Source organism: Lepus europaeus, chromosome 19, assembly GCF_033115175.1.
Source record: "Lepus europaeus isolate LE1 chromosome 19, mLepTim1.pri, whole genome shotgun sequence".
In the NCBI taxonomy this organism is placed as follows: Eukaryota; Metazoa; Chordata; class Mammalia; order Lagomorpha; family Leporidae; genus Lepus; species Lepus europaeus.
In genome coordinates this window covers 72,515,707-72,539,449 of record NC_084845.1, presented here as the reverse complement: position 1 = coordinate 72,539,449, position 23,743 = coordinate 72,515,707, and the positions used below count along the sequence as shown (strand labels likewise).

Below are 23,743 nucleotides of genomic sequence, written 5' to 3'. Positions count from 1 at the left end.
CCGCGCCCGGGCGGCCCTTCGCCTTAGGTGTCCACGTCACCGCCTGAGTATTTATGCATCCGATCGGAGCGGGCCCGGTGGCCGAGTCCGGCGAGGCGCTAAGGGAATGCCCAGCGGGGTCCTCCACAGGAAGCGGCTCGCGAGAGTGGACATCTGTTCTGTGGCATAACGGGTAAGGCCGCGGCCTGCAGTGCTCGCATGCCATATGGGCGCTGGTTCGAGTCCGGGCCGCTCCACTTCGATCCAGCTCCCTGCTGGCGGCCTGGGAGCGCAGAAGGCGGCCCAAGTCCTTGAGTTCCTGCATCCGCGTGGGAGACCCGGAAGAAGCTCCGAGCTCCAGGCTAAGGGTCGGCTCAGCTCCTGCCGTTCTGGCAATCTGGGGAGTGGGCCAGTGGATGGACGACCTCTCTCTCTCTGCCTCTATGTAACTGCCTTTCAGATTAAAAAAAAAAAAAAAAAAAAAGACGCTTCGGATGCGGCCCCATCCGCCACCCTGAGCCTCGAACACGGGAGCTGACCCGGGACGCAATGCGCCGTGTTGTTCCCTTCGTGGATGGTCACTGCGGGCCGCTAGGCGGCTGCTCTCGTACCACGAGAAGGCCTGCAGCTGCGCCCTAATAGCCCCCGCCGCCCGCCTCCGAGCGAACTCGAACTAGGCGGCGGGTGGACCCGGCTCCACCTGCTTCCCCTCGCAGCCCCATTTTCTCTGCCAATTTTGGCGAGGGAGCAGAGCAAGCACAGCCCTCCTGGACCTGAGACACGGTTGGGGGACAGAAATGCCTGGTAAGAGGCCCCTCAATTGCCAAAAAGGGATGGACAGCAGGTACCCTCGACGTCAAATTAGAAGTACCAGGTTAGGGCCGGCGCCGCGGCTCACTAGGCTAATCCTCCGCCTGCAGCGCCGGCACCCCTGCTTCTGTCCTGGTTGGGGCGCCGGGTTCTGTCCCGGTTGCCCCTCTTCCAGTCCAGCTCTCTGCTGTGGCCCGGGAGTGCAGTGGAGGATGGCCCAGGTCCTTGAGCCCTGCACCCCATGGGAGACCAGGAGAAGCACCTGGCTCCTGCCTTCGGTTCAGCGCGGTGCGCCGGCCGCAGCAGCCATTGGAGGGTGAACCAACGGCAAAGGAAGACCTTTCTCCCTGTCTCCCTCTCTCACTGTCCACTCTGCCTGTCAAAAAAAAAAAAAGTACCAGGTTAAGCCCCACCTGCAGTGCTGGCATCCCATATGGGTGCTGGTTCGAGACTCAGGTGCTCCACTTCAATCCAGCCTAGGAAAGCAGTGAAAGATGGCCCAAATGCTTGGGCCCCTGCACCATAATGGGAGACCAGAGGAAGCTCCTGGCTCCTGGCTTCGGAGCAGCACAGCTCTGGCCGTTGCAGCCATTGGGGGAGTGAACCAGCGGAAAGAAGACCTTTCTCTCTGTCTCTCCCTCTGTCTGTAACTCTACCTCTCAAATAAATTTTAAAATCTTAGGAAAAACCCGGCGCCACGGCTCACTAGGCTAATCCTCCGCCTTGCAGCGCCGGCACACCGGGTTCTAGTCCCGGTTGGGGCACCGATCCTGTCCCGGTTGCCCCTCTTCCAGGCCAGCTCTCTGCTGTGGCCAGGGAGTGCAGTGGAGGATGGCCCAAGTCCTTGGGCCCTGCACCCCATGGGAGGCCAGGATAAGCACCTGGCTCCTGCCATCGGATCAGCGCAGTGCGCCGGCCGCAGCGCGCCTACCACGGTGGCCATTGGAGGGTGAACCAACGGCAAAAGGAAGACCTTTCTCTCTCTCTCTCACTGTCCACTCTGCCTGTCAAAAATAAAAATTAAAAAAATCTTAGGAAAAAAATAGAAAATCTAGAAATATTTAGTACTTTGTTTACAGTGGTGGACAACCGGTGAACCATTTGGAAAAGGATAAAACTGAATCCTAAATAAAATAAAAATTTTTAAAAAGGAAGAAAAACTGGGATCCATACCTCACAGCATACACAAGAACAGACTCCAAATGATCAGGGTTCTAAACGCAAAAGTTAAACCATGCCAAAAAAAACAAACAAAATAAAAATGGGTGGCTATAAAGAAAGCTGTGTATGACAGTAAAATGTAAATGAAATGAAGAAAACTTTAATCTGGCCATATAAAAATGTAAACAAAACAGAGGGGAGGAGGGGAGTGGCCGATGTGGTGCAGGGGTTAAGCCACCACTTGGCAGTGCCACCATCCTGTATCAGAGTGCTGGTTCACTTCTGATCCGGCTTCCTGCTGACGCACAGGGAGGCAGCAGGTGATGGCTTAAGTGCTTGGACCCCTGCCATCCACATGGGATACTAGATGGATTTCCTGGCTCCTCATTTTGGCCGTAGTCGCAGCTGTTGTGGGCATTTGGAAATGAACCAGCAGATGGGAGCAGTGTCTGTCTCTCAAGTCAAGTAAGTAAACATTTTAATGATGATAACACCTGAGGTGGGCACTGTGGTGCAGTGGGTGAAGCCACCACGTGGGATGACTGCATCCTGTGCTGCAGCACTGATTCAAGTCCCTGCTGCTCTGCTCCCCATCCAGCCTCTTGCTAATGCGCCTGGGAAGGCAGAAGATGGCCCAAGTACTTGGGCCCCTGCCACTCATGTGGGAGACCAGGATGAGTTCCTGGCTCCTGACTAGCCCAGATCTGGCTGTTGTGGCCGTTTGGGGAGTGATCTGCTGAATTCTCTATCTTCCTCTCTCTCTCTGCCTTTCAAATAAATGACTCTTTGAAAATAATAATACCTACTCAAGGATAATGGGAATGGCCCTGAGCTACAGTGAGGGTCCTGTCAGTGGGCCCAGCTTGGGAAGACCAAAGATGCTCCCAGGAACTAGATGGAGCCTTTGCTGACTCTGCTGTAATTTACTGTCAGTGTTTATGAAGTTAAGGAGACAGCCCTTCCTTCCCACAAGAGGATGCTAGACACAGAAGACAGTTTCTATTTACTGAATAACCCTTGCATTCCAGGCAGCGCGACAAGCTCCCTGGAGCCCCGGCGACCCCAGGAAGCACGTGATGTCATTTTGCAGAAGTGGAGGCTCGGGAACATGCTCCTCTAGACTGTCAGCACTCACTCCTTGGTCTGACATCAACATCCCTCTCTCTCCCACTCAAGAAATTTGAGCTCGCCCCAAGTAACATTTTACTCCATTAGATAAGGAAGGCAGTGAGTTTTTAAGTTGACAGTCTTAGCTTTGTCCCAGATTCACCACACAGAGAAAGTCTGAGAACACATATTTAATGAAATAGTGACAGTGGCATTGCTGCAATTCTCCAGCCAGCCTGGTCCACACCGTGGGGCCACGCTTAGCTGTCCTTTCTTCTGTAAGGCGCTGGCCATGTAATTCTAGGTTCTTCTGTACTGCAGGCTCACAGCACCTACCCATGATTCAGTTTACAGACTTGATCATCCAGAAAGGGCAGGTGGAGAAGAGGTGCTGGTGGAGGAGGCATGGGGGTGGGGGGTGGGGGGAGGGTATTAAAAATGGGCCCCACCCTTTGTCCAATAAATGCCAGCATAATAGCGTTTTCTATGGACACAGTGATTTATAACGAATAATGTGATGTTGACTACACAGGAGATACCCACATGACAGACATGTGATGCAGTCATGAGAGATGCACAGATTAGGGGTGTAGGAAAAGGGCATTTGGTCTTTAATCCCCTCTCCAGTCCCAGAGGAAAGAGAAGCCCGCCAGTGATTCAGCCTCACGTCACTCTTGATTCTCTCACTGTTCTACCCTGAGATAGGTGCACACTGCGATCTCCATTCTCCAGGCATGGAAACAGAAAACACAGCAAGAGCCCCTGACAGCAAGGGGCAAGAGAAAGGTGACAGATTCCTTAAATGGGCCAGCCAGCTAAGCTGACTGTTCTGAGGTCTCCTCTTGGGCCTCCTAGTCAAAGGTTATGATGGTCTCTGCCACTGCCCAGGTGTTAGCCATATGCATCAACAGCCAAGCACAGTCCAGGGCAATGAAGAAAAAGGCAGACACAAGCAGCCCCTGCTTCCTAGGGGTGAAAGATTGGGAAGCTGCGTCCTGAAGCATCCCTCCCCATAGCCCCCCACAACCTCAGGACTTGTAAAGTGCAAACACTGAGACCCAGTGTGCCCCATCCCACCCCGTGTCCAGGGGACCCTTCACATGGGGCGAGCAACCACCTGTCAGGGGTTCCCTTGAGCAAATACTCCCAGCTTCTGACCTCTGGCGTCCAAACAGAAAGCTCCTGGCTGGTCATCTCAGAGCACAATGGCAGAAGGATGGAGCTCCTCTGAGGCAGAGTTGGTTTCACAAAATGGCACTCAGGCCTACCCTTCTGCCTAATCTCCAACCTCCCCAGGGAGACAGTCTCTGCCACACACTGGAGCATGGGCCACCCTCCTTGGGCTGAAACCCCCAGCCACCAGCTTGGAGCACCAGGATAAAGTGGGCTGGGCCATGGCAGGAACAGCAGCAGTTGCACGCAGCAGGGCACAGTTCCACAGCCCCTTCCCTCCCTGTTGTACAGAAAGCACTGACAGTGCACACAGGAGGCTTGGCTGGGGCAGGGCAGGGCCAGGTCTGTCAGGAATGATCATGAACAGCCCGTCAGCAACATCCAGAAACCCTCAGATTGGCCAGGGGTGTGGGCCAGGGGGCAGGGGGTGGCTTGGAGTCTCTGAATAGAACCCAACCCATCGACTGAAGGTAAAACAGAAGCTTGGGGCTGCTGTGTACAGCCACTCCTCTGGACCTCCCTGTGGGTCTTAGCCTAAACAGTTGCCAAGGAGGCCAGGACTAATGCAAGGGTATCTCTAGGGCCCAGAAGCCTTGGCCCCAGGCGAATGGAGGGGCTGTATGCCACAGAGGAGGTGAGAAGTCCTTCCCTTCTCCCCTCAGAGTCCAGAAGCGGGAGAGGGGCAGGGACCACATGGCAATCCCTCATCGCTGCACACCCAGTAACAGAAATGCAGCTACCAGAGTCCCAGCAAACACGTGGGCGATGATGGTCCTTGTGAGAACTGCTCACCCACCTCTGGTCCAGCAGGGGTGAAGAGGTCCAAGGGCTGTACCCCAAGGGGTCTCCAGAGCAGAATGGACACCTTGACTTTGGCAATACCCAGCAAGGTGGGTGCTGTCCCCCAGTGCTCTAAGCATCCTCCTCTGGACCAGGCTCCTGGAAGAGCGACTGTTTCCGTAGGGTGAGCCGGGCACACTTGGGACACGTGGTCGAGTTGTCATAGTAGCAGTCCCTGGGGGTGGGAAGACAGGTTGGGGCTCTCTGCACAGAAAATTCTAGCACTGAGGGGCCAGCGTTGCGGAACAGCGGGCTAAGCTGCCGTCTGCAGTGGGACACCAGTCCCACACAGGTGCTGGTTCAAGTCACGCCTGCCCTACCTCTGATCCAGCTCTCTGCTATGCACCTGGGAAAGCAGCTTGGGCCCATGTACCCACCCAAGAGACCTGGATGGAGTTCCTGGCTTTGGCTTCGGGAAGTAAACCAGAATATGGGCCAGATGTCTGTCTCTCTCCCCCTCACTCTCTCTTCCTCCCTCCAATTGTGCCTTTCAAATAAATAAATAAATCTAAATGAAAAAGAAAAATTCTACCACTGAATCTTCATACACTCCCCTTATCCCCCAGACAGGGAAGCAGGCAGGGAGGTGGGATTAGGTGCTACCACAGAGCAGACGCAGGGGTCGCACTCTGCACGGCTGGGAGCCTGTGTGAGGGGAGCACGTGCCTCTCCCGTGGGGTGGGCATTCACACTGCCCACCACCAGGACAGTGCATGCTCCCAGGTCACACCCAGGCTCTGAGCTCTCAGTTATTCAGCTACTAACACCTGCCTTCAACACTGCTGTGCACAGCTCCCACTAAAGGTTCCCAAACTATGTATCGAGGACACAGCTGCCTCAGTCGGGTCTTTGAGAACACATCTGTCATACCACACAAACCACTCTCTCCAGGAAGCTCACAGCCCACATCAGTGTTTGCGGCAGCCCCTTCTGTGACACCCTAGCATTGCAAAGGCAAGGTTTTGGCAGTTGCTGTGTTAAAGAGAAAACGCCAGGCAAAACTGTGTGGACAGACATAGGGCTGGTATGTCCTGTCTGACAGCAGGTTTGAGAAGATGTGCAGGGCTCTGAAGGTAAGGAATTGTGCTTCTCGAAGAAAGAAACTAAACTATTTTTCTTGTAATGTGTGTGGACTATCTTTCTAAACAGCCACCAAATCTTTATGGCCATAAACTTACAACACTGTTTGAGTGTAAGCACTTAACAAAACACGCTAGGTATTTCTTTTGGTCTAGGGACACTTTGAAAAAATTACCAAGACACTAAGGGTGCCTGGAACTAAGAACCGCACGGACTTGTGGCCTATACCAGCCCTGAAAGAGTGACTTCAATCCTGATGGCGAAAGGAAGCAGTGTGGATGCTGGCCGAGGCAGGCCTTTAGGGGTTAATGCTCCCCAGCCCCACAGATGTCCATTCCTGATGGAACTTTTAATTACGGCATCGACCTCAGGATCAGCAAAGACCCAAATGCCTTTCTGTCCCCCTGTCTCTGTCTCGGGGAAGGAGTGCAGGCTCCCACAAGGTCAACAGCGGCTGAGGCGGGTGGGGGGCAGCACTCAGTCTGAGGGAAGTTCTGACCACACCCACCTGTGAAAAACGGCGGAGCAGTCAGTGCACACAGATGTGTGGCTGTCGAACGGGAACAGCACATCCCCCTCCCGGCAGAGCTCACACACGAAGCCCTTGGCCTGGCAGCGCTGGAGATTGGGGACGGAGCAGGTAAATGCCAACCTTGAAGAGTTCTCCGAGGCCAGGGATAGGGCTGAGCTTTCGCTCCCGCTCATCCCAGCCACCCAGATGGGGGGGCAGGGGGCGACCCACCTCGCAGTCCAGCTTGATGTGCTTGGCAAAGAGTGTGTGGATCTCGGTGAGTGAGCAGCCAAGGCGGCCCATGTGCACATCCAGGAGGTCCTGGACAGAGTACATCTCGTCGTTCTCCACAAAATGCTGCCGATCCTGGAGCTGCCAAGTTGCAGCGGCTGTGACCCCAGCACAGGGGAGGGCCCCCTCCCCAATCCTCACCCACAGCCGCTCCCACTGTCAGGGCTCAGAGTGCTCATGGAAGCACAAGCTTCAAATGGGGTCTGGGCCCTGACAGCAGAATCCAGGAACCTGAGAAAGCCAGCAGGTCAAGTAGGGCCCAGGCCCACAATCCCTCACCTGAAGGCCTCCTGCCACGCTCCACGCTGCACGCCCCTCGGCCTCCCCATGCTGGCCACCTCGCTGCCCCCCGTTGCTCCAGGCTTGCCCCTTCCCTCGCCAGCTGAACCTCCTCCTGGGTCCGCCCCCCAACCCCCACATGCCCCATCCCTTCCCTGTGTTCTCTCCTCCACAGGGCTCGCCACCCACACATCCCCTATCTGTCTCGTCTCCCCTGCCTGATGGGTGCTCTAGGAGGCAAGGATTCTGCTCCCCAGAATCTAGAACGGCATCTGTGAATACTGACTAAATAAACAGGTGAGCCCTGAAAGCCGTGCTGCTGGCAGTCCCACCTCAGAAGGCTCACCAGGTCCAGCCCCGTGCAGACTCTCATAGAGCCCAACAGGACAACACCGGCTTCTCTAACGAGAACGCTTTGGAAGGCAGAACACCTGTTCACTTATTTCACACCTAATACTTCTTGGGCAGAGTTCTGGAGGCACTCGACTAACAGCAAAATACACAGAGAGCCGAGTGTGAGGTGTGCCCACTGCCCTACTTGCTCTGAGCTCCCGGCCCAGGGCCGGTGCCTCTGGCGATCTGACCTGCAGCAGCAGACGTGCCTCCATGGCCTCCTTGCAGGTGATGAAGTAAGGCTTCATGAGCAAAATGTCCTGGCGCAGCTTCTGAAGACGAGCAGAGTGGGAAGGCCTCAGCCAGGACACAGGGATGGCACTGCCGCCACGCCTGTGCCAGTCCATGGGCAATTTGTGGTCACCCACCTCGTCCTCTGGGTGACACAGGGTCACTAAGGGGCAGGGAAGGGGCCTTGAAGGACCCGAGGATGGACCCAGACCTGAAGTCTCTGGCTAAGCTCAGGTTCAAATCACAGCTCCCGGGCTATGCAGGAGCCTGAGGTTCATTTATCATTTATCACTGTCTGCCAAATCCACCATTTACTCGACCTGAGCCCAGCGCAGCCCCACAGGCACAGAAGCCACCTGCCTGGGAGCCAGCAGCCCCAGGGCCAGCACGGGGCTCCATCTGACACCCTGAGCCACACTAGACTGCCTTTCAAAACCCAGGTCCCTTGTCAACCGTGAGCCCGTGGCAGGTCAACTCGCTCAGTTTCAGTCTGTAAAATGCAAGTAACCCCTTTCCACTACCTCGCCCGAGACTCTGTCATCTCCTGTCTGGACTGTAGCACCAGTCTGTCCTTGGCCCCTACCCTCCCTCCTCCCTCACTCCTGGGTAACAGAGTGGCTACTGAGCACCAAGAAGTGTCTGGTCTGAATTGAGACACCTTGAGAGTAGAATGCATGCTGGAATTCAAAGATGTGACACGGAAAAGAAAAAATGTGAAACATCAGGACTAGCACCGTGGCACAGTAGGTTAAGCAACTCTATAGCACCAGCATCCCATACGAGCGCCAGTTCAAGGCCAGCTGCTCTACTTCCAATCCAGCTCTCTGCTATGGCCCAAGTCCTTGGGGCCCTGCACCCACGCGGGAAACCCAGAAGAAGCTCCTGGCTCCGGATTGGCCCAGCTCTGGTCATTGTGGCCATTTGAGGAGTGAACCAGCTGATGGAAGTCCCCTCTGTTTCCCTCTCTCTATCTGTCTGTAACTCTGCCTCTCAATACATAAATTAATCTTTAAAAAAAAAAAAAAAAAAAAAAAAAACGTGGCCAGCATTGCGGCTCACTAGGCTAATCCTCAGCCTGCAGTGCCGGCAACCCAGGTTCTAGTCCCGGTTGGGGCGCCAGATTCTGTCCCGGTTGCTCCTCTTCCAGTCCAGGTCTCTGCTGTGGCCCAGGAGTGCAGTAGAGGATAGCCCAGGTCCTTGGGCCCTGCACCCAAATGGGAGACCAGAAGCACCTGTCTCCTGGCTTCAGATCAGCGCAGCGCACCGGCTGCAGCAGCCATTGGGGGGTGAACCAACAGAAAAGGAAGACCTTTCTCTCTCTCTCTCTCACTGTCCACTCTGTCAAAAAAAAAAAAAAAACCGTGAAATATCTCAACAATTCTGTATATTGCTTGCATACTGAAAGAATCTTTCAGGGCCGGCGCCGCAACTCACTAGGCTAATCCTCCGCCTTGCGGCTCCGGCACACCGGGTTCTAGTCCCGGTTGGGGCGCCGGATTCTATCCCAGTTGCCCCTCTTCCAGGCCAGCTCTCTACTATGGCCTGGGAAGGCAGTGGAGGATGGCCCAAGTCCTTGGGCCCTGCACCCGCCTGGGAGACCAGGAGAAGCACCTGGCTCCTGGCTTCGGATCAGCGAGATGCACCAGCCGCAGCGGCCATTGGAGGGTGAACCAACGGCAAAAAGGAAGACCTTTCTCCCTGTCTCTCTCTCTCACTATCCACTCTATCAAAAAAAAAAAAAAAAAAGAATCTTTCAGATGTATGGTGTTAAATAAAATATACTATTAAAATTAACCTCACCTGGTTTTATTTCACTTATTTCATGTGGCTACTAGATAATTTAAAATTGCCTCTGTGCCTGACATCCGATCACTAACAGAAGTGGCTCTGGCATTTGCAATCCAAAGAAGGGCCCAGGCTCAGAACGTGCCACAGCCCCCACAGGTCCCTGAGGCGACAGCCCCGCCCACCGCTGGTGCCCTCAGCCTTACCCGGATCTCCACCAGCTCCTCCACATAACTGAACAGCAGAGGGTTGATCTCCCGGAGCCTGAGCACCGGCCGGGACACCATGAGTGCCAGGTAGCGCATGCTGCAGCGAGACACCTACGGGGCATGGCCGAGTGACTGCCCCGGGGGGTCATGCCCCCTCCCACCCACCTTTACCACCCTCACCTTTACCCCATCCCAGCTCCCCCCATGCCATCTGCAGATTGGCTCTGCCTCCCCAGAGCTGAGACCCTGCCCTCCAAACCAGCACCTTGCGGGGCTCGAAGTCCCAGTTGTGCACGACCCGTGCAGGGATGACGGCCAGGTCATTCCAGTGGCAGTGGCTGCAGTAGTACTGGCCGGTGTAGTCGCACTGCCGCGCCTCACTGGGCACACCCCCTGCAGGGGTGGGTGTGAGGTCAGACTCCTGGCTCTCATTTCCCCTCTCACAGCCTGCAGGGACAGACTCCGCAGGCCAGGAGGCCTCAGCCAGTCCCCGTGTCACCGCCCGCAGTGAGGCAACAGCACAGGCCTGCCACAGGACTCCCGAGGGGCCACAGCACACACATGACTACCGCGCGCTTTCCCAGGCCCTGTCTGTAAAAGAAAGCCACACAGACGCTGCGCCCAGGCCCCAGCCCAGCAGGCAGATGACCCGGGCAAGTCAGGGACAGCTGGAACCTCAGTCTGACTGAATGGGAACACAAAAAATGCCCTACCAGTCCCTCTTCCTTGCTGAGGACAAGCAGGCATGGCTGCACCCACAGATCTGCGCTCAGCTGCCTGCTGGGTGCCTGCGTGCCCAGCTGCCCCAACCACAGCCCCATCTCACTCTGTCCCCACCAGCACTCACGCAGAGAGATGGGTGCCCGGCACTCGGCACAGCGGTAATCCTGGCTGTCCAGCCCTGTCTCAGGGCAGATGTTCAGCTCGTACTCAGCTTGGTGGCTGACTTTGGAGCTCACACAGGGCTTGGAGATGAGGTTCAAGCACTTGCTGTGACACCGGTAGCAACACCCTGGAGCGGGAAAAACAGTCACACACCTCTCAGAAACGGGTAGGGTGGGGCTAGGGTCGTGGTACAGCAGCTTAGGCCACCACCTGCAACGCCGGCACCCTGGACTGGCGTGCTGGCTCTAGCTCCAACTGCTGTGCTTCTGATCTGCCTTCCTGCTCATGCACCTGGGAAGACAGATGACTGTACAAGTGCACGGGCCCTGCCACCCACACGGGAGACCAGCACGGAATGACTGGCTCCTGGCTTTGGCCTGCTCAGCCCTGGCTGTCGTGGGCATTTGGAGAGTGAGTCAGTGGACAAAGATCTCCCTTTCTGCCTTTTAAACAAATACGTCTTCAAAAAGCAGCGCAGGGGGTAGGTACCATGCAGCCCATGCTGGCCTTCCAGCTCAAGGCCCCTGCCCTGCAGCCTCTACTCCGACACACAGGTCCACTCATGGCCTTCTGCTCCCACAACAGATCTCAGGACCTGCAAGACCTTCATGTCCCCAACCTCCGACCCTCTTAACTCCAATCTCCACACCTGGGGACCACTCTGCCATCCCCACCCACCAAAGCCCAGCTGTCCACATGCAGTCCCTGCTCCCAGCTTCCCATCCTGGGTCACAACCCCTTTCCAAACCTCAGCCACCTTCAGAGTGCCACCACCCTCACCTCCCACCTTTGCCCTCCCTCTTCCAGTCCAATATTAAAACCTAAGTGTAGGGGCCAGCACCATGGCATAGCAGATAAAGTGGTTTGAGTGGTCTGAGTCCCGGCTGCTCCACTGCTGATCTGGCTCCCTGCTATGGCCTAAGAAGCCAGCAGAAGATGGCCCAAGTCCTTGGGCCCCTGCACCTGTGTGGGAGACCTGGAAGAAGCTATAGGCTCCTGGCTTCGGATCGGCCCAGCTCTGGCCACTACAGCCATTTGAGGAGTGAACCAGAGAATGGAAGACCTCTCTCTCTCTCTCTCTCTCTCTCCCTCTCTGTACCTCTAACTCTTAAATAAATAAATCTTTAAAAAAAAAAAAAAAACCCTAAGTATGAGGCCAGCGCTATGGCAAGTTAAGCCACCACCTTCACCTTCAGCACCAGCATCCCATATGAATGCTGGTTTGATTCTCAGCTGCTCTGCCTCTGATCCAGCTCCCTATTAATGCATCTGGGAAAGTAGCAGATAGCGGCCCAAGTGCTTGGGCCTCTACACCCATGTGGGAGACCCAGAAGAAGCTCCTGGCTTTGGTTTAGCCCAGCTCTAGGCATCATGGCCACTGGAGAATGAACCAGCAGACATAAAATCCATCTCTCTGTTTCTTCCTCTCTCTTTCCTTGTAACTCAACTTTTCAAATCAATAAATATTCTTTTTTTAAATCCCTAAGTGTGTCCAGCAGCCACCTCTGAGGCCGACCCTACCACACCTCCCCTCAGGCAGCGCCCCAACCACACTGCTCTCTGCACACCGGACACCCAGCGGCCACAGGGCCTCCAACATGGGGCCCCTGCATTCCTATGCTCACTCCTGGACTGCCAAGTCAGCTTGAACACAATGATGCCTCTTCATTCCACCCTTACGTGGTGCCCACACACAAGCCCCCACACAAGCCATTTCCTGCTTCTCTTCACTGTGCTGTTTGGCATTTACCAGTCTGACTTCTTATCCAGAGCAGCTCAGTCCAGTGTGGTGGCCACAGCCTCGCGTGTCCAGAGAACACTTGCAGGGCACACAGCACAGCCGTGATGTGAGCCCAGTGATAGCAGTGAGCTTCTAGTCTCTGGCATCCCTGAACACAACCCAGACATGGACGCAGAGCTCTGAGCTGCTCTGCTCTGCCCTGGGGACCAGCAGCACCTGTCTCCACCTGGGCCCACCTGTGCAGGTGTACCAGGTCTGGATGAGCCCCCAGATGATGGTGTTGCACTTGTCGCAGGTTTGCTTGACACTCTTGCTCTTCTCCTTGTAGAAACGGTGCTGGAGGAGGACTCGGATGTTGGGCTCGTCCTCATTGGGGTCCTGCAGACAGAGGGCCAGAGCATGGTCCCTGGTGGGCTGGGCTGCAGCGCCTTCCCCACCACGCAAGCCCCTCAGTTTATTTCTTACAGGCAACATTTGTAGCAGACTGAGCTTGAATCCAAGGCCAGGTCTTCTTTCCCCTTTAGCAACAGAACCACCACCTCTCTGTGTGGGTCAACAAGCTAACACACCACCTTCCCAGCATCCCCTGCAGCTGGGTGGGACTGCACTGGGGCCATCGGCACGTGAGCAGGAATGACACGGTCTCCCTGCCTCCCCTCCTACTGCCAGCTGGATGCAGACCCCATCCTGGGTTTCCCCAGGGACTGGCAGACCAGCAAAAGACTTCCAATGCCATCTGCTGCCACATGGACCAAGCACTGACCGCCTATGGGATTTTTTTTTTTTTTTTTTTTGACAGGCAGAGTGGACAGTGAGAGAGAGACAGAGAGAAAGGTCTTCCTTTTGCCGTTGGTTCACCCTCCAATGGCCACCGCGGTAGGCGCGCTGCAGCCGGCGCACCGCGCTGATCTGATGGCAGGAGCCAGGTGCTTATCCTGGTTTCCCGTGGGGTGCAGGGCCCAAGGACTTGGGCCATCCTCCACTGCACTCCCTGGCCACAGCAGAGAGCTGGCCTGGAAGAGGGGCAACCGGGACAGGATCGGTGCCCCGACCGGGTCTAGAACCCGGTGTGCCGGCACCGCAAGGCGGAGGATTAGCCTAGTGAGCTGCGGCGCCAGCCCGCCTATGGGATTTTTATGCAAAGAAAATCACACATCTCCATGGCCTCACCTAATCCCTACTGAATATTACACCTAGAATTCCCAGGGGACCAGGTGGACCCTCCCCCCCGGTAGCTTCTGAGCCCTAGAACCCACTGCCCCCTCCTCCTGCCTCCCTTAGGGGACACCATGTCTGCACCCTGAGCCCTGGGACCCACTGCCCCTCCTCCTGCCTCCCTTAGGGGACACCACGTCTGCACCCTGAGCCCTGGGACCCACTGCCCCTCCTCCTGCCTCCCTTAGGGGACACCATGTCTGCACCCTGAGTCCTGGGACCCACTGCCCCTCTTCCTGCCTCCCTTAGGGGACACCATGTCTGCACCCTGAGCCCTGGGACCCACTGCCCCTCCTCCTGCCTACCTTAGGGGACACCATGTCTGCACCCTGAGCCCTGGGACCCACTGCCCCTCCTCCTGCCTCCCTTAGGGGACACCATGTCTGCACCCTGAGCCCTGGGATTCACTGCCCTTCCTCCTGCCTCCCTTAAGGGACACCACATCTGCCCCCTGAGCCCTAGAACCCACTGTCCCCTCCTCCTGCCTCCCTTAGGGGACACCATCTCTCCAACCCTAAGGTCAGACACTTTAGCGGGGAGCCAGTGACCCAGAGCTGGCCCAGGACTGACCGTCACCCTGAGAAAGGGAAGGGTTCATCTGTGCAGGACCGCCAAGCCAGGGGAAACCACCTCTGCCACAGCAGCTCAGCCACCCAGGGCGAGGTCCGACGCAGCTGGAGGGGCTTGCAGCTAACAAGGTAAATACTCTTCCTTCAACTTAAGCTACTGGAGAGGCTTCTGCCCCCTGCAGCCAAGAGGGGTCTAGAATAACAAAGAAATAACCTGCACGTAGAGCCAGGGGCCCTCTCATTCCCCTGCCTTTCTTGGTACCTCTCTGCCTCAGCCTCTCAGGCCTAGAGGGAGACCCCCGAGGCTGCCCCTGGCCCCCCGCTTCCCGCTCCAGCCTTGGCCCTGGCCCCTCCACGGCAGCACCCACCTTCAGCTCCTGCAGCTTCAGCCGGAGGTGGATGAGCCGCACCACGGCATCCTTCTGCTGCTCCGACTGCTCAGGCAGCTCCAGAATCAGCTGCTTGCACTCCTCAATGGCCTGCCGCAGCTGCTGGATGTCAGAAGCCAGGAACAGACCCTACCCGGGTTGGGGGCAGGAACGACAGTCAGGGGCCCACTACAGGTTCTCCGTGTCGAGGCTGGGCCCATCACCACTCAGGCCCACAACGGACCTCCACCCAGATGAGCAAACAGAAGCCCAGGAGCCAGAAGCGGCTCCAGGCCTCTGGGAGTGAGCAGCACGGTAAGGAGCCACCCCAGAATGCCCACGCCCAGCTGGACCCGTCCTCCAAGAGGCACCTCAGGATGCTCTTCAAGGTGACTTCCTCCTTTCAGAAATCCAGCCGCCTTTCCACTCGCTTCTAAAGAGCTTCCCCTCAGAGAACAGCTGGGGAAATGATGGCTGCTGGCCTGAACAGAAAGTGGCCCCCAGCCTAAGTTTCAAGCTCAGGCAGACGCCAGCAAGGCAGCCTGGAAGGGCCCCCCACCGCCAAGACCCAGACCTTCCGGCTGCTTTCACCACACAGTGCCCCCACAGCTCAGGCCCCTGCCAAGCCCCGACTCAGAAACACCCAGTTACTGGGGACGACGCCTGGGGAGTGTGGGCTGACTCTGTCCTCGGGAGCCAAGCCCTCTTCCGTATGCGCACTAGAGAGCCAGTACTGAGGAGCAGCACCCTGCCCCCTCCTCCTGGGAGCTCACTCCGTGGCTGAAAGGAAGGGCTCAAAAATGCTACGGAAGACACAAAATACAAATACAGAACGTGTACCTGAATGGGCAAAGCTGGAAGGCACAGACAAGGCGAAAAGTGAGTTCCAACTGGGGGCTCCTGGCTCTTTATTTTACTCTTCTTACAAGACTTATTTACTTATTTATTTATTTATGACTTGAAAGGCAGAGTGACACAGATCTCCCATCTGCTGCTTCATTCCTCAAATGTGTACAACAGCTGAGCTGGACCAGGCGGAAGCCAGGAGCCTGCGCCTCCCTCCAGGTCTCCCGTGTGGGTGGCAGGGACCCGAGTACTGCAGCCCTCATCTCTTCTGCCTCCCAGGTGCACCAGCAGGGAGCTGCACCAGAAGCAGAGGCAGGCAGGCTGATGTGGGACACAGGCCACTGCCTGCCCCTGAATCCTTTTTCACTTAAGCTACACTTTAATGTTTCTATAAAGTTTCTCAAAATTAAAAGCCTTACAAACTTTTTGTAAAAAACTGAGCCCTTTAATTGCTTTTCTTCAGAATAAGCATTCTGTGAATAGAATATAGAACAAATCAACAAGATGTGCAGAGGTTGTGGGAAGCAAGCAGGGGGCTTCTCTCTCTCCGTCCCCCACTCTCACCTTGCAGCGTGTCCACAGGATTCCAGAGAACCCCAGCAGATTCAACTCTCACATTTACTTCACAAGGACCTGGGGCTAGGGGAGAGGGGCAGGCCCACGTCTCCAAGCCCTAGCCCCAGGACGTCTCCAGCAGCCCTCAAACGGGCTCTGAGCGTGGAGTCGGGCCCAAGGACTACTCCGCCAGCACACGAAACACAGCCCATCCCACCCATCCCCTGCCCCCCCCAGGCCCCAAATCTCACCACAGGCCGGGAAAAGTGGTCTTCAGACAGCCCTAGGTCCATCACGCGCTCAGTGCAGCGGAACTCCGGCTCCCCCAGGGGCAGCTCAGGCAGGGTCTCTGCAGAAAGAGGGCATAGATGTGCAGGGCAGTGGAGAGAGAGGGCCAATCTGCCCCACTTGCCCACATCCCTCAGGGAGGAGGCACTGCAGGGAGCGGCTGTCCACCTGGCACTTGCAAAGGAATGCAGCTGCTGGTGCAGGCAGCAAACAGCCACCAAAAAATAAAGTGCTGAAAGACGCCCCAACTTCCCAGCAGGAACCCCCATATAAACGCACGGATTGAAGAAAGGACACTGGAAGCCTGCACTGCGAAACCCAGGAACCTCAGCATGGCTCTCTGTACCCCTGGGTCACAGCCCCCCACAGCCTCCTGACCCCCAGGTCTTGGCTCTGAGTTCACTGCAGCTGCTGCGTGCTGGGCCCTGGGACGCAGTAGAGACTGATGACACAGACCCCCACCTCAGAGGAGCAGAAGCCAGCTAAGGAGCAGGAGAGTGATTCCACAGCGAGGCCCTGCCCCCTGGCAAGGCCAGCAGGCTCCAGGGAGGGTGGGGGACGGGCAGGGGTCCAAGGGCCCAGCCCAGCCCCACCCCCGCACCCACCTTCAGAAGCAACGTCCAAGACCTCCTCACGAGGCCCCTGCTCATGCTGCCGCGGCCTGAGCTGCTTGTTGAAAGGGTTGAGGTGGGCCTGCCGGAACCGGGCCAGCTTCTCATCATATTCCATAGCATCGCCCTGTGGGGCCAAGCAGGGGTGAGGGCTCAGCTCCCAGGCTCGCATGGACCATCGCTTCTCCCCACCCCTCTTCCTGTGCTACTTTCCTGGGAATGGGAGGATGACAGCCCCCCACCCCCAGCCTTGAACCTCAGCCCGTTCCACAGGCCATCTCAGCAGCCACCACCCAGGCCCCCACTGGTAGCAGAGGAGCCCGCAGCACTGGTGCTCATCCCATCCATAGCATGTGGGCACATGACCCATCCAAGGGTCCCCAGCCACACCGTCTAGAATCCAGGCTCCTCCTCAGGCCTCGGACGCCCCTCTCAGCTCCACCCTGGCCATCAGTCCATGCCCATGAGTCCCATCTCCTGGTACTGGGTTCCTCTTCCCTGACTCAAGACAAGAGCAGCCCAAAACCACGGCCTCCACTGCAGGGCTCAGTGTTAGATGTTCTGGAGCCAACGTCAGGGTCCAGGCCTGCGCTGCAACCAGGGGGTGACCCTGAGCAGGGCCCACCACACTCACACTCCAGAACTGTCAGCACCTGGAGCAACTTTCTCCAGTGCCGTCTACACTGGCACCTCGGGCCTGGGTCTAGGCCCCCTGATGAGCGACACGACTGAGGCAGCCTTGGAATCTCAGGGGAAAGGCAGGTGCCTAGCTCACCATCTGCAGAAGTCACAGATCAGTAACTGCTTTCTCCCCTCCCTGGGGCTGGGCCGACTGGTCCCAGTAGGGGCAGCATAAGCAGTGTCCAGCCTGGTCCTGGCTGGGCACATTCCACAGCCTCTCTCTGCCTCTCTTCCTCTCCCACAAATGGATCATTGTGAGGGTGAAGTGAGCACAAAGGAAGCCCTCAGGGATGTGAGCTGGCAGCCTGGAGGCCTGTGTCCCCATCAGAGCGCCTGCCTCCACCTCCCAATCCCAGCTTCTTGCCACCGCAGACCCTAGGAGGCAGCAGTGATAACTGAAGCCAGTTGAGTCCCTGCCATCCAGGCAGGAGACCTGGACCAAGACCCCAGCGCCCAGCTTAGCCTGGCCCAGTCCTCACTGCAGGCATCTGGGGAGTGAACCAGCACATGGGCATACTCCTCCTCTCTCTCGCTGTGCCTCTCAAAAATGTTTTAAGAATACATAATTAGGCCGGCACCGCGGCTCACTAGGTTAATCCTCCGCCTTGCGGCGCCGGCACACCGGGTTCTAGTCCCAGTCAGGGCACCGATCCTGTCCCGGTTGCCCCTCTTCCAGGCCAGCTCTCTGCTGTGGCCCGGGAGTGCAATGGAGGATGGCCCAAGTCCTTGGGCCCTGCACCCCATGGGAGACCAGGACAAGCACCTGGCTCCTGCCATCGGATCAGCGTGGTGCGCCGGCTGCAGCGCGCCTACCGCGGCGGCCATTGGAGGGTGAACCAACGGCAAAAGGAAGACCTTTCTCTCTGTCTCTCTCTCACTGTCCACTCTGCCTGTCAAAAAAAAAAAAAATTAAAAAAAAAAGAATACATAAATTCTCAGTAGCATTCTTCTTTTAAGCTGTGCCGAAAGTACACGAGTGTTCGTTAGCTTTCTCTGCACCTGTTACAGTCTGAAATAACTCACAATGATAAAAGACAATCAATTCCGGAACTCTTCTCCTACACCTTTCCCCAAAAACAAAGAGCCCAGTGGTGTGGGAGCTGAGATCTGAAGCAGTCATCTGGTGGCAGCAGAATAAGGTAGCACCACCCCAAGCCCACGCCAGGGCCTGACACCGGAGTCAGGGCCACCCACCACCCATGGAGCCCTCCCGCCTGTCAAGCCTCTGTACTGTGTATGTAACTGAGCAGAAGCTCCAGTCTGGTGGGACCTAGCACCTGCTGACTGGGAGGCACCGAGGACCCAAGTCTCTCCTCTCTCCCTTACTGCCTGATGACTCTGGATGGACCACAGATGGTGGGGTGAGAGGCAGACCCCTGGTGCCCAGCACCTCCCCAGAGAAGACCCACAGTGCAGAAAAAGCCATCCCAATATTCACACCCCTCCCTCCAGAGCTGGGAGCCCTCATTGCTGGTTTGTCACATGGTTTCCCGGCCTCTTCTGCACTAGGTGTGGTAATAGGACAGGAACAGGAAGAACATGCAAGACTTTTGGGAACTGCCCTCGAAGAGAGGGGCTGCTGTCGGCTGGGACACAGACGAAACGGTGAAGCTGGGGCAGACACCCCGAGGTGTGACCTAGGGGCCTCAAACGAAGGTGGCAGAATGACCACACTGCAGGTGACTCATGGAGTGGATTCCACTCAAGTGACACACGAATAAACCTGTCTACACCACTGTAACCGGGACAGAGGTTTCTGCCCCAGATCCTCACTGGTCACCCAGTAACCCAGCAGCCAGCAGCCCTATATGAATCCCAGGCCTGCCAGCTCCTAGCAGTGTGACCTCCTGGAAATCAGTAAGCCTTTCTCTGCTTCCAATTGCTCATACCCCAAATGGGAATTACAATGGCAACATACACAGTTACAGGAAAGACTGGTTAATACAAAGTTCCAAGGGCACCCCTCAGCACAGAGCAAACACTCCGAGTATCAGCCACAACTTAGTAACTATTACCATTGTTACCCTTAAGAACCAAATAATTTGGGCCAGCCCTGCGGCACAGCGGGTAACCAGTATCCCACCTGCTCCACTTCCAATCCAGCTCCCTGTTAACATGGGCCTGGGAAAGCAGTGGAAGATGGCCCAAGTGCTTGGGCCCCTGTACCCACATGGGAGACCCGAAGGAAGCTCCTGGCTTCTGCCTGCCCATTTGGGGAGCGAACCAGAGCATGCAAGATCTCTCGCTCTCTCTCCTTTTCTCTCTGTAACTCAGACTTTCAAGTAAATAAATAACTCTTTGAAAATAAAAATCAAGCAGCCTGATTTAAATTCTGGGTCTCCCAGTGAGAGCTGAGACCGCAATTCCTCACCTATGTGTCAGAGAAAAGCAGGATGTGTGCATGCCAGGGAGGCCAGACCCAGAGTCCCTGCTGTGCAAACTGTAGCCGTCAACCTCTGGTACCCAGCCCAAATGAAACAAGGGGTGGACATATGGCCTTGAAGCACACTGGGGAAGCCCACCTACCACCTCAGAATGCTGGGGTCAGGCCGGCGCCGCGGCTCACTAGGCTAATCCTCCGCCTTGCAGCGCCGGCACACCGGGTTCTAGTCCCGGTCGGGGCACCGGTCCTGTCCCGGTTGCCCCTCTTCCAGGCCAGCTCTCTGCTGTGGCCTGGGAGTGCAGTGGAGGATGGCCCAAGTGCTTGGGCCCTGAACCCCATGGGAGACCAGGAGAAGCACCTGGCTCCTGCCATCGGATCAGTGTGGTGTGCTGGCCACAGCGCGCCGGCCGCGGCGGCCATTGGAGGGTGAACCAACGGCAAAGGAAGACCTTTCTCTCTGTCTCTCTCTCTGTCCACTCTGTCAAAAAATAAAAAAATAATAAAAATAATTAAAAATTAAAAAATAAAAAAAAAGAATGCTGGGGTCTGAGTCTCAGCTCTACTAATGCAGGCCCAGGAGACAGCAGAGCTGGCACAGGTGATGGGGTTCCTGTCACCCACGAGGGGACCTGGACTGTGCTGACACAGACCCAGGAGACAGCAGAGCTGGCACAGGTGATGGGGTCCCTGTCACCCACGAGGGGACCTGGACTGTGCTGAACCCAGGAGACAGTAGAGGGGGCTCAGGTGATGGGGTCCCTGTCACCCACGAGGGGACCTGGACTGTGCTGAACCCAGGAGACAGCAGAGGGGGCTCAGGTGATGGGGTCCCTGTCACCCACGAGGGGACCTGGACTGTGCTGACACAGACCCAGGAGACAGCAGAGGGGGCTCAGGTGATGGGGTCCCTGTCACCCACGAGGGGACCTGGACTGTGCTGACACAGACCCAGGAGACAGCAGAGCTGGCACAGGTGATGGGGTCCCTGTCACCCACGAGGGGACCTGGACTGTGCTGAACCCAAAGACAGCAGAGGGGGCTCAGGTGATGGGGTCCCTGTCACCCACGAGAGGACCTGGACTGTACTGACACAGACCCAGGAGACAGCAGAGGGGGCTCAGGTGATGGGGTCCCTGCCACCCACGAGGGGACCTGGACTGTGCTGACACAGACCCAGGAGACAGCAGAGGGGGCTCAGGTGATGGGGTCCCTGTCACCCACGAGGGGATCTGGACTGTGCTGACACAGACCCAGGAGACAGCAGAGCTGGCTTAGGTGATGGGGTCCCTGCCACCCACGAGGGGACCTGGACTGTGCTGAACCCAGGAGACAGCAGAGCTGGCACAGGTGATGGGGTCCCTGTCACCCACGAGGGGACCTGGACTGTGCTGACACAGACCCAGGAGACAGCAGAGGGGGCTCAGGTGATGGGGTCCCTGCCACCCACGAGGGGACCTGGACTGTGCTGAACCCAGGAGACAGCAGAGCTGGCACAGGTGATGGGGTCCCTGTCACCCACGAGGGGACCTGGACTGTGCTGAACCCAGGAGACAGCAGAGCTGGCACAGGTGATGGGGTTCCTGTCACCCACGAGGGGACCTGGACTGTACTGACACAGACCCAGGAGACAGCAGAGGGGGCTCAGGTGATGGGGTCCCTGTCACCCACGAGGGGATCTGGACTGTGCTGACACAGACCCAGGAGACAGCAGAGCTGGCTTAGGTGATGGGGTCCCTGTCACCCACGAGGGGACCTGGACTGTGCTGACACAGACCCAGGAGACAGCAGAGGGGGCTCAGGTGATGGGGTCCCTGCCACCCACGAGGGGACCTGGACTGTGCTGAACCCAGGAGACAGCAGAGGGGGCTCAGGTGATGGGGTCCCTGTCACCCACGAGGGGACCTGGACTGTGCTGAACCCAGGAGACAGCAGAGCTGGCACAGGTGATGGGGTTCCTGTCACCCACGAGGGGACCTGGACTGTGCTGACACAGACCCAGGAGACAGCAGAGCTGGCACAGGTGATGGGGTCCCTGTCACCCACGAGGGGACCTGGACTGTGCTGACACAGACCCAGGCGACAGCAGAGGGGGCTCAGGTGATGGGGTCCCTGTCACCCACGAGGGGACCTGGACTGTGCTGACACAGACCCAGGCGACAGCAGAGGGGGCTCAGGTGATGGGGTCCCTGTCACCCACGAGGGGATCTGGACTGTGCTGACACAGACCCAGGAGACAGCAGAGGGGGCTCAGGTGATGGGGTCCCTGTCACCCACGAGGGGACCTGGACTGTGCTGACACAGACCCAGGCGACAGCAGAGGGGGCTCAGGTGATGGGGTCCCTGTCACCCACGAGGGGACCTGGACTGTGCTGACACAGACCCAGGCGACAGCAGAGGGGGCTCAGGTGATGGGGTCCCTGTCACCCACGAGGGGATCTGGACTGTGCTGACACAGACCCAGGAGACAGCAGAGGGGGCTCAGGTGATGGGGTCCCTGTCACCCACGAGGGGACCTGGACTGTGCTGACACAGACCCAGGCGACAGCAGAGGGGGCTCAGGTGATGGGGTCCCTGTCACCCACGAGGGGACCTGGACTGTGCTGACACAGACCCAGGAGACAGCAGAGGGGGCTCAGGTGATGGGGTCCCTATCACCCACGAGGGGACCTGGACTGTGCTGACACAGACCCAGGCGACAGCAGAGGGGGCTCAGGTGATGGGGTCCCTGTCACTCACGTGGGGACCTGGGATGGACCGTGTGGGTTTCCTAACCGGCTGCGGTGTCTCAGCTTGAGAGCAGTGCCCAGTCAGCCCGGCAGCACCGCCCCGCTGGGCGCCCGGTGCCGGCCAGTTCCAAGCCCTGTACCTGCCAGCCCCAGCTACTGTGGGCATTTAGACAAAAGACCTCTCTGTCAGTCGTAAGAAAACACATACATACACACACATACAAAGGTAAATATTCTCCAAACAGTAAGAATGTGGCCTCGAGCTTCAAGGCCAACAGGGGCAGGGGCGCCTCCGGGTTCCGGGGCAGTTCGCTGACCGCGACGCACAGGAAACAGCGGCTTTCGTCCACCCCGGGCGGCCGTGCGGGCTCTAGGCCTGGGGGAGGCCGCAGCGGGGCGCCAGGCTGGATGAGACAGGGGACACGGGAGCCACCCTCCGACCTCTACGCAGGCTGCATAATCGCGCTGGGCCGACGGAGGCTGCTGCGGCGTCCTCCCCGCACACGGCGCTGGACGCCTGCAACCCTGGAAGCCTCGGAACGGCGGGAAGGGGCGGCCCGAGGGGCCAGCGCCGCGCCACCGCCTCAACACGGAACCCCCCAGGCCCAGGCCACGCGGGTCGCCACCGCGTCCTCCCGACGCCGGGGGCGCCCCGTCTGCTCCCGGCCGGCAGGAGGCTTCCCGGGGCCCAGGGCGTGCGGGCCGAGGCTGCCGGCCGGTGAGTGCCCTGGGCCCCGCAGGGCCCCGCGGCGCGCTTGCTCGGGAGCCTCCCGCCCTGCCCGCTGCCACCGCACCCACCCATTGCGGGACGCTGACGCCGAGGCTCCGGGTGGCCAGCGTCTCCGAGGGCCGCGCAGGTCTCTGGCTCCACCGGGCCCTGCACAGCACTGGAGCCGGTCCTGCGCCCGCGCCGCCGAGGGTGCGCCCGCGCCCCGGCACCCCGGGCCCGCCCCAGGCCCGCGCGCCGCTCACCTGACCGCCGCCGCCCTGGCTGCATCGCCCCCGCGGCGCCGCGCTCGCCGCTCC

General features: G+C 57.9%; 1 protein-coding gene across 7 annotated transcripts in view; it reads right to left on the bottom strand.

Moving 5' to 3' along the window:
* The window catches only part of DEF8 (differentially expressed in FDCP 8 homolog), a 66,350-nt gene extending 42,607 nt beyond the window's left edge, over positions 1 to 23,743 (bottom strand). Inside the window, exons 1-13 of one of the 7 annotated variants that reach the window (XR_009864510.1) lie at positions 23,516 to 23,600; positions 16,922 to 17,054; positions 16,280 to 16,377; positions 14,628 to 14,777; positions 12,712 to 12,853; positions 10,697 to 10,861; positions 10,115 to 10,242; positions 9,847 to 9,960; positions 7,816 to 7,896; positions 6,893 to 7,033; positions 6,659 to 6,768; positions 5,027 to 5,245; positions 3,245 to 3,448 (exon numbers count right to left, since the gene is read on the bottom strand). Coding sequence is in view for 6 of the 7 variants with exons in the window: in XM_062177937.1 (XP_062033921.1) it covers positions 5,143 to 5,245; positions 6,659 to 6,768; positions 6,893 to 7,033; positions 7,816 to 7,896; positions 9,847 to 9,960; positions 10,115 to 10,242; positions 10,697 to 10,861; positions 12,712 to 12,853; positions 14,628 to 14,777; positions 16,280 to 16,377; positions 16,922 to 17,045 (1,356 nt within the window). In the remaining variant the exon portion in view is untranslated. The other 6 variants (XM_062177936.1, XM_062177937.1, XM_062177935.1 and 3 more) reach the window with 6 other exon arrangements.